The sequence below is a fragment of the Quercus lobata genome, chromosome 1 (genome assembly GCF_001633185.2).
Source record: "Quercus lobata isolate SW786 chromosome 1, ValleyOak3.0 Primary Assembly, whole genome shotgun sequence".
In the NCBI taxonomy this organism is placed as follows: domain Eukaryota; kingdom Viridiplantae; phylum Streptophyta; class Magnoliopsida; order Fagales; family Fagaceae; genus Quercus; species Quercus lobata.
The window spans coordinates 8743597-8753471 of record NC_044904.1 but is presented as its reverse complement, the minus strand read 5'-3'; the positions used below and the strand labels follow the sequence as shown (position 1 = coordinate 8753471).

Below are 9875 nucleotides of genomic sequence, written 5' to 3'. Positions count from 1 at the left end.
AGGCCTTGTATGGTCCTCGGACTCAAGCCTATGGGGAAATTAACTACTTAAAAGAAAAACTACAAGTTTTGGACAGATCCAAGGCCTTGTATGGTCCTCAGACTCAAGCCTATGGGGAAACCAATTACTTAAAAGAAAAGTTACAAGTTTTGGACAGATCCAAGGCCTTGTATGGTCCTCGGACTCAAGCCTATGAGGAAACCAACTACTTAAAAGAAAAGTTACAAGTTTTGGACAGAACCAATAACTTGTATGATCCTCAGACTCAAGCCTATGGGGAAACCAACTACTTAAAAGAAAAACTACAAGTTTTGGACAAATCCAAGGCTTTGTATGGTCCTCGGACTCAAGCCTATGGGGAAACTAACTACTTAAAAGAAAAACTACAAGTTTTGGACAGATCTAAGGCCTTGTATGGTCCTCAGACTCAAGCTTATAGGGAAATCAACTACTTAAAAGAAAAGCTACAAGTTTTGGACAGATCCAAGACCTTGTATGGTCCTCGGATTTAAGCCTATGGGGAAACCAACTACTTAAAAGAAAAATTACAAGTTTTGGACAGATCCAAGACTTTGTATGGTCCTCGGACTCAAGCCTATGGGGAAACCAACTACTTAAAAGAAAAGCTTAAGTTTTTGACAGATCCAAGGTCTTGTATAGTCCTCGGACTCAAGCTTATGGGGAAACCAACTACTTAAAATAAAAGTTACAAGTTTTTGACAGATCCAAGGTCTTGTATGGTCATCGGATTTAAGCCTATGGGGAAACCAACTACTTAAAAGAAAAACTACAAGTTTTGGACAGATCCAAGGCCTTGTATGGTCCTCGGACTCAAGCCTATGGGGAAACCAACTACTTAAAAGAAAAGCTACAAGTTTTGGACAGATCCAAGGCCTTGTATGGTCCTCGGACTCAAGCCTATGGGGAAACCAATTACTTAAAAGAAAAGCTACAAGTTTTGGACAGAACCAAGGCCTTGTATGGTCCTCGGACTCAAGCCTATAGGGAAACCAACTACTTAAAAGAAAAACTACAAGTTTTGGACAGATCCAAGGCCTTGTATGGTCCTCGGACTCAAGTCTATGAGGAAACCAACTACTTAAAAGAAAAACTACAAGTTTTGGACAAATCCAAGGCCTTGTATGGTCCTCGAATTCAAGCCTATGGGGAAACCAACTACTTAAAAGAAAAGCTAAAAGTTTTGGACAAAACCAAGGCCTTGTATGGTCCTCGGACTCAAGCCTATGGGGAAACCAACTACTTAAAAGAAAAATTACAAGTTTTGGGACAGAACCAAGGCCTTGTATGGTTCTCGGACTCAAGTCTATGGGGAAACCAACTACTTAAAAGAAAAACTACAAGTTTTGGGACAGAACCAAGGCCTTGTATGGTCCTCGGACTCAAGCCTATGGGGAAACCAACTATTTAAAAGAAAAACTACAAGTTTTGAGATAGAACCAAGGTCTTGTATGGTCCTCGGACTCAAACCTATGGAAAAACCAACTACTTAGAAGAAAAATACTGAGTTTTGGACACAACCCGAACGATATATGGTCCCCGGACTCTGTCCTATGGAGGGGTTACCCATTAATAATTGGGTTAATCCCTAGACCGAATGAAAGTCCCGGTCTGCCCTCGGATCCTCAATACCAAGGGAACTAATGCAAATGTGTTGGGGCCCGGTACAACCATACCTCAGTCCTCGGATCAGAGGCCAGATGTTATCAAAAACACGGCCAAAGTTCCTCACTACTCAGCAACCCTCTCGGATGGTTTATTTTGGGTTTCTCATTCTCGGATGACTACCTCACGCGCATTGCGGAGTACTCAGCTGTTATCTCGGTTAGTCTCATAAGTTTAATCTACTGTGGGTTGGTATTATTATATTTGATAGTCCCAATAGGTTCAAATTAATAGCTTTTTGTTACAAGGTTTCCTGCCCCAAGTGTCGTTAAATAAAAATACACATGAAATACATCCATTCACAAAGTAATTACTGTAGAAAAGAAAAATATTTAGAATGAAACAGAATCATCTTTTATTAAGACAAAGAACTAGTACAACATACAATGAAGGAGCTTAAGTAAACCTATACTAAAAGCTAACTACATAAGCAAAGAGAAAAGATACAAAGGAGAGAAGGAGAAGCAGAAGAAAAGCTACAGAGAAGAAAGATGTAGCAGTTCCAAAATGTTGTCTAAGGAAACCATTTCTCAATACTTTTACATGCCCCTAACTCAGGCGGCAAAAGAACTTAACGTGGGATTAGCACTTTTGAAGAAAAGGTGCAGGGAGCTGGGTATTCGTAGGTGGCCACACAGGAAGTTGATGAGCCTCCTTATTAGCAGCGCTTGCGATAGAGCGGATGGTGTTGATGTCGGAAAATCCCACTGCTGTCGCATAAAAAATATGACGTGACTAGTACCTGCTTTGGATTTTGACTGAAAGAGGCGGAGGAATCGCTCTCATCTTGTGAAAGCGGAGAGCTGCCTTGAGTCTCTGTCTTCCCTGCCCTGACCGCGCCATCCTAAGACTCAGAGAGACCCAGTGCTTCTGGAGCGGGTGTGGTTCCTTCACCCCCACTCGTGCCTCAAACATATTACTCTAAGGTTTGATTGCACTGGAGACGAAGACTAGGAGCACAGCTGAAGGATTAAGAATTTGAAGGGGCCAGGGTTTTGTACGTGAAGGGAGTAACCTCCTATCCTACTTCTTATATAGAGGGCAAGTTGGAGGCATTTAATATACGCAGGTTCCCAAGAAATGCTACAGACAAGACAATTTTTGCTCAACTCCCAACGCCGTCTACAACCATAAGATTTGGATAGCCTCGTGAAGGGGACATATTAATGACGCGCCTCGAGCACTGAAACGTCGAGGACACCGCGTGAGTGAATATGGGGGGATGTCTCATAATCCAACACGCCTCCCATGCAAATAGAGAAACCCCGATATTAATGAAGTGCAGAGCTGGGCAAGCCATGGTTTGGGCCCGACATCACCAAAACCCTCCTCCCTAACCATGAGGTCGGGTAGTATGATTTTGAAGGCCTATTGTGGGGCCGGATAATTTGTGGTCCCGGCCCACTTTACATTAGGGCTCAAGACCCAAGTCGAGGAGACCTATTACCGAGGACGCATAATGAAAGCCCCAAAAGGCCCAAGGATGTGGCCGAGAACGATCTCACGCTCAGCATCCCATAAGACACCTAAAGAAAAATGATGAGCTTAGTGCAAAGGCAGGGCAAGTGAAAAAGCTGCCAATGTTGTGATAAAGAACTCTGCGTCCGACAGGTCCATGCTCTTGACCATGCTATTCAACCTTTACGTCTATTTCCCAACCATTCTAGGTATGGGTTGATAGAACAAGTCTCCATCCCAGAAAGTGAAACTTACACATGGACATTAAAAGGAAAATAACTACTAGTATAAAAGGGGAGAAGAGCCTAGGGGAAGAGAGGGGGGGGAGGACACTAAGCTCCTCGGACGGGGTCAGAGGACAAAAACCCCATAGGTCGCACTGAAGGAAGGTTTTGTCAGTCACGCTAGGTCCACCCTCATATGAGCTTCCATAAGAACCACGACTAGACCTCTGTCCAGTGACCAAGATCAAGCCTTTCAAGCCCACATTCTACAAATTATATTGTTCAGGCCCTCTACGTACGAGCCCAATGTCATTCTTGGATCGTTAATAATCGTGTCCTTACAGGTTATAATAGCTATTCCTTAGTAGATGTAATAACTTATAACATTAATATATTTCCAAATAAATAAACTTTCTATATCCACCTAACAATTATAGAAATAAAAAATTATCAAAAAATAACTCATCTCTCTAAAATTTAAAATATATTATTTTTTAGGAAATATAATTGTATAAATAAGATATTTCCTAAAATAGATCATAAGTTTTATTCTAATATTACAACTCACAACCAAACTAATGAATAGGTTTAGTTATTCCATTACAACACATTGTATTCCCAGTAATAAAGATTACCATTCCTGTTGTAATCCACATTCAGTGTACCAAACGTACCCTAAGCGTACGTTTGAGATGAGCTAAAATTTTCAGCTTATTTACACTTTCAATTTTTTTCTACTATTCATAGGTTTCACTGCACTTTTTGATACTATTCATAGGTTCTATTGTATTATTCAGCTAACTTTTACTTTTATCTACCGTACTTTTAGCAAAAAGTTTTCAGTTTTAGCTAAATAAATTATTTTCAAATGGACACTAACTTATACACATTGGCCCTCTAAGAAAATAGTCTGATTTTGCCACTGCTTGAAATGATTGATCTAACAAAATTATGTTAAAATTACATTGTTACCCTAAAGACATATATAGGTTAATGAAGTGAAATGGTATGAAAAGTTGATGAGTTTCTTTTTCTGGGTCTTAGACTCGGTGTATCCCAAAAATTTTCAACTAAGGGACTAATCACTGTCGCAATGAGTGGGTAGAGGTAAATCACCAACCTAAGAGGTTTTTTCAGAGTGCTGAGCTCGAACTCAAGTTCTTTTACCTCTATTTGAGACAACCACTCAGCCAACTCCACTAGGTTAGTTTATGAGGTTTTTAGATCTACTCCTTGGTTCTCTTTACTTCCCTCGATCCAAACCGGTTTAGGTTCTCCAATTAAATCATTCCACTCACATTGGCCTAAACAATATCAAAACATCTGCAAATTGAAAAAAAAGAAAAAAAATGGGTCCCAATTAGCTTAATTTGTAAAGTCTCTAATGGTTGTATAAGAGATATGGGGTTTAATACCCGCCTATATCAAAACTGATTGGTATCTTACTTTGATAATTCTTTATTATCAGGAGCGGATGCCATTGGTTAAACTCTTAAAAAAAAAAGAAAAAAAAAAGAAAAGAAAAGATAAATGGTAAATTACACCTTAAAGTTTGTTTCTATGCAGCTTAAACGACACCGCTTAAACGAACCCATCCCTTCACTAACCAATAACCCAGCCACCTCTCCTCTGCTCTGCAACCCAGACCGTGACTCAGTCTGTCGACGGCTCCAGGTCAGCTCCAAGGCAGCGGCGACGGCCACGCCGACAGTAGGTTCTTTTTCTCTTCTCTCCAGCTCTCTCTCTATCTCCTTCTGTTTTCTTTGGACAATGTGCAATTTTTTGGTTGGATTAAAATAGCTGAAATTGTCTTAGGGTTATGGAGTTAAATGAAGTTACTAAGGAATCAAAGAATGTGATTTTATCGTTTGGAATTTTTTAGCTTCTGTAATTTTTAACACTTTTGTAGTGAGCTATAGTGTTAGGTGTTGCAAAGTGTTTGAGTGTATATATTGTAGGCTGTGGGTTGTGCTTGAGCTTATGCTCTGCTTTGTGTGATGTTTGTTCTGGCCAAGGTTTTTGAGTTTCCTTGTTTCCTATGTTTTGTGGTTGTAAAATTTTGTCTGAATTATCAAAATAAGATTTTAGTTTTGTATTCCGAAACAATGTTTTAAAACTATTTAGACATTTTTTCAAACACTTCGTAAGCACTAGTTAATGTACCTGAAATTTCATCTCATAGCCACTATCATTCTCTTCAAAGATCATGGTATTCATTTAAAGTTACAGTAGCTGTTTCTAAGCATCTTTCTTCTTCATAAACTGATTGAGGCCTTTAGATAATCGGGAAATTATAATCGCTCGTAATGTTTGTTATCTTGTAGTTTATTTGATATTTGGATGTAATCAATTTGGGGCAATTTCAATTCAAAAAGCTAGCAAGTATGGTTTAGATTTTTAAAATATTTAAAGATTGTGCATTTATATATTGGCTGTATGTATAACTGTATAATCTTCATTGGCCTTTTTGAGCTTTGAATTCTGGATATGGGTGTGCTAGTGAGGGTCTCACATGGGTTCTGATACAATTAGTCTAGGAACACTTTTTTTTTTTCCTTCCTTCTTCTCCACAATTGTTGGTGTGGCCTGTTGTGATTAGGGAGTAATAAAAGTGTTGTCAGTGGTGGGCACTTATGAAAGTAAAGTTGCCTCAATCACAATTTATCACTTTAGCAAGTTGTTTCCCTATCATTGCTCATTATGAGATTATCATTGCTAGTGATTTCTAATTCTTTTTGGGCAGCGCTTTTGTATACATCATGCGTATTTAAGGTTCTCCTCTTTCAATCAATTTTCTTATTACTTTTGAACAAAATCATTGCAGGTGACCAGAGCTTGGTGAAGAAGAGTACTCTTTTTTATTTTTGGGGACCCATAGCTGAATCCAGAATTTTGAGACTAAGGCTTGGTTGTTGTATTTTTCCTTGTTTTGCCTTGAGTTATGGTTGTGTACCCCAGTGGAGGCATTACAGAACATGAAAGAAGATGCTTAACAGGTTAAGTAGGCGTTGCTTTAGCACTGCTGCTCCGCAACCATGGCTCTTTGTAGGCTTGGGCAACCCTGGAGATAAGTATAGAGGAACCAGACACAATGTAACATTCAAAATTTTATGCCTCTCATGACCCCAATTTCAGTTTCTTTAAATTTTAGTTAACATCAAAGTACGTTCTTAACTTGGTTTGTATCAGGTGGGGTTTGAGCTGATTGATGCATTTGCTGAATCACAAGGGATTTCAATGAACACGGTTCATTGCAAAGCTATCTTCGGGGAAGGCAAGCTCACTCACTTTGTTAAGCTCTCCCACTTTAAATATATTCTACAATATTTTTTCTTCATTTTTTTGGGGGTTTCCGTTGGTTGAATTTTTTTGTAATCAATATCAGGTTTTGTTGGTGAAGTCCCTGTTTTCCTTGCAAAGCCTCAAACTTACATGAATCTTAGTGGTGAATCTGTAAGTGACTGAGACTTTTCACTTTACATGAAACTTGATATTACATCAATAACAATGAGGGCAACTATCTTTTGTGTGATATGGATGGTGCTTTCTTTTTTAAAGCTACACTCTGCACTATACCCGATTTCTTATCTCATTCTCACTACTGTATTAATACTAGCCTACTGAATCAGTGAATTGTGTTAGTGATGTTTAACTTTTCTTTATGTTTGGATTCTCACACGGTTATCAGTTTTATGCAATGACTTGTGCATTTCTTCTATTAATTGCAGGCTGGACCACTTGCAGCTTATTATAAGTTACCTCTTAATCGTGTGCTTGTGGTAATTTTTCTTTTTAATGGAATTAAAAAAAGTTCTGTTTAATTGATAACAATGATGTCACTGTTCTTTATAAGTTTTTTATGGCTGTAGCTTCATGATGACATGGGCTTGCCTTGTGGGGTGCTTCGTCTTAATGACAAAGGAGGTCATGGAAGCCACAATGGGTATGTGGGGAAGATAATGGTTGACTATTTAAGCAGCTTTCATTCCTCATGCATAAGTTATCATGACAATTATGGTTTGGCTTTTGCACAATGTTGCTTGATATGAATTTAGATCTGCTCAAACACTTGAAAGTTTCTCACTCTTATAATTTAAATAGCCTAGTATTGCAATTCCTTGACTATTGGAAAGGCAAATGATGAAGAAGATAAAAGACCAGAATTCTGGAACTGGAAGGCATATGATCCTTTATTTGGAAACAAATGAAATGAGAGATGTGGTGTATGTTTGATATAACTAAAGATGGATGGATCAGCATAAGATATTCTATTTGGTGCTAGGATGGTACTCTGGTAGCATGACGTCTAAGCATGTAGATTTACACTAGGAGAGGTATTGGGTATATGACATAGGATAGGACAATGTGGTAAAGTCAGTTAAGGGTATGTATTTAGGAGACTGCAGCCAGAGTTGAGGAATTTTATTTAGTTATTAAGAAGTAGGAGATGGAACCTTGTTTTCTTAATCTTTATAAGATGGGAGGTAGAACTTGAAAGGGAAAAGTCATTACCATTGTGAGATATAATGATAATCAGAAAAGAAACAGATTATATTGTTTTGTGTGTGGTTATTGGAAGCATGGTGTTACTCTAAATGCATGTTTGTTCTTATATTTTGACTAGGCTTGCTGCTATTTGAATGATTCCATATTTCATATTAATTTCCTCCTGCATAGCTTTTATTCATCATTACAAAAGACTTAATTTGTACACAAGTTTAGAGAGTGCAAGGATCCAGTATATTTTTTCCTACTCTATGTCCTGATTTGATAGCCTTTTTATTATTATTTTTTGGTTTGGTAATTAATCTGCTAGCCTGCATATAATCTCTAGTTAAATCCTTATGAATGTGGCTTGTGACTATTTGTTATTGACCACCGTGTTTTGATTTTAAAATTTTGTACTTGAAAATTTTAAATGAGGATTAATTTTGCAGAGGGTCTTTGATGTATTACATTGGGCCTTGTTGAATTAGTATTAAAATTGATCGCATTAGGAAATTGTGTGGTAACTAGGACTTGGTTGGAAGGGATGTGCTTGCAGCTTATTTTTATTGGATAAAAAGCATCATATACTATGTAGTTGCATCCCTTCTAGCCACCCATACATGCGGATTTCTTTATGAGTGTGTTTTGGGTGTAGTCTGAAAATAGAAAGTATGCGACTGATTTTTATTCTCCAAGTAGGAGTGTTGATATATGTCCTTTTTAATCATGAATTGGTGGGGTTGTTTCTGCATAGTTTTGGTGTTGATTTTAAGTGCATTTCGTGGAACATCTGTACTCATACTTTTTTTTTTTGGGTTATATTTAAACTAGGCTGAAGAGTGTGATTGATCAATTTCGAGGGAACAGAGAATTTCCTCGGCTAAGGATTGGTTAGTTTGGATGCTCATAATGTAAATGCAGTTCCTAACTGCTTTAATTCTCTTTTTGTACTGAAACTATTTTGATTATCTTGTTAGGTATTGGGAGGCCTCCTGGACAAATGGATCCCAAAGCATTCCTGCTTCAAAAGTTCAATGCAAGGGCTCAGGAACGAGTAAGTCGTGGTTGCTTAATCTTGATTATGTTAGACAGCAGTGTAGTTAACCCGTATGTTCAAGACAACCTTCTCCTTATTAGGATTCCAAAGCCAGTTAATAGAACTCTTTTTTTTTATTTTTTATTTTTTTTGGGTTAATTGAAACCATCCACACTAAACTATAGGCGCATTTGCAAGGTGCACCCTAAAATTTTAAATTTTGCAATCAACACCCTAATTTGATGTTAATTTGCAACGGATAGCTACAATTCATCTTTAATATTTATTATTATTATTTTATTGTTATAAGTTTTGATTCCCCTGGGGAGGGGGAAGGGGAGCTTCAAACAACAAATAATAGAAATATTTAAGGGTGTTTTGGAGCATTTTGCAATTTATTTTATGTGAATTTGGATCTTTGTTATATCCAATACATATGAATTTCACCATATTTTCAGATTAAAAATGTGTTACAGATTCCCCATTCAGATTCTAAATGATATTTGATTTGAGTCTTTATCTATCTTTTGAAGGTCTGTTTTGTTTTACAACATCAGGCTATAAGTGGAAGTTCGGTTCTAGTTCTTGCTTTGTCATCTGGCTTAACTATTTTATGAATTGAAATGGGAATGGTGTGCAACTTTTGCTCTTAATTGGTCGAGTAATATGCTATGCTTTTTTGTACTAGATTGATACTGCTATGCAAGAGGGGGTTAGCGGTTTAAAGCTTCTTTTATCTAGAGGATTGACAGAGAGTGCAAGAAGCTTTAACAGGGAGCAAAAGTACAAGCATATAAGATTGCAGACTATGCCTACATGACAACATTATTACTTAGGGGGAGGTTAGAGGCACCATTTCGGCAAATAACGTTGGTTTCAGCTTCGCTTATACAGGCTGTTCTATCTGTTCCACCATGGCTCTGCCTTTATTATTTCACTGTTAATAATCCATTTTTTTTAATCTACTCAACTTACTGATCACTATT

The 9875-nt window shown here is 37.7% G+C and overlaps 1 protein-coding gene across 3 annotated transcripts; it reads left to right on the top strand.

Moving 5' to 3' along the window:
- The first annotated feature begins 4903 nt into the window (after positions 1 to 4903).
- Positions 4904 to 9852, top strand: LOC115977425 (peptidyl-tRNA hydrolase, mitochondrial). Of its 3 annotated transcripts, none has more exons than XM_031099269.1 (9): positions 4907 to 5075; positions 6190 to 6458; positions 6555 to 6639; positions 6751 to 6818; positions 7094 to 7144; positions 7235 to 7308; positions 8685 to 8743; positions 8831 to 8907; positions 9578 to 9852. In XM_031099269.1, the coding sequence occupies exons 2-9, from the start codon at positions 6351 to 6353 to the stop codon at positions 9707 to 9709; spliced, it is 654 nt and encodes a 217-aa protein (XP_030955129.1). In that variant the 5' UTR covers positions 4907 to 5075; positions 6190 to 6350; the 3' UTR covers positions 9710 to 9852. The 3 variants fall into 3 exon arrangements, with proteins under 3 accessions (XP_030955144.1, XP_030955129.1, XP_030955137.1); XM_031099277.1 differs by having other exon boundaries at positions 4907 to 5079; XM_031099284.1 differs by lacking the exon at positions 8685 to 8743 and having other exon boundaries at positions 4904 to 5075; positions 9578 to 9667.
- The last annotated feature ends 23 nt before the right edge of the window (positions 9853 to 9875 follow it).

What these genes read in the sequence shown, in the direction of transcription:
- LOC115977425 (XM_031099269.1), top strand. Translation starts at nt 6,351, where the DNA reads ATGCTTAACAGGTTAAGTAGGCGTTGCTTTAGCACTGCTGCTCCGCAA. An exon ending in CAAAGCTATCTTCGGGGAAG is followed by an intron (nt 6,640 to 6,750) that starts GCAAGCTCACTC and finishes AATCAATATCAG; the next exon opens with GTTTTGTTGGTGAAGTCCCT. An exon ending in CTCTTAATCGTGTGCTTGTG is followed by an intron (nt 7,145 to 7,234) that starts GTAATTTTTCTT and finishes TTATGGCTGTAG; the next exon opens with CTTCATGATGACATGGGCTT.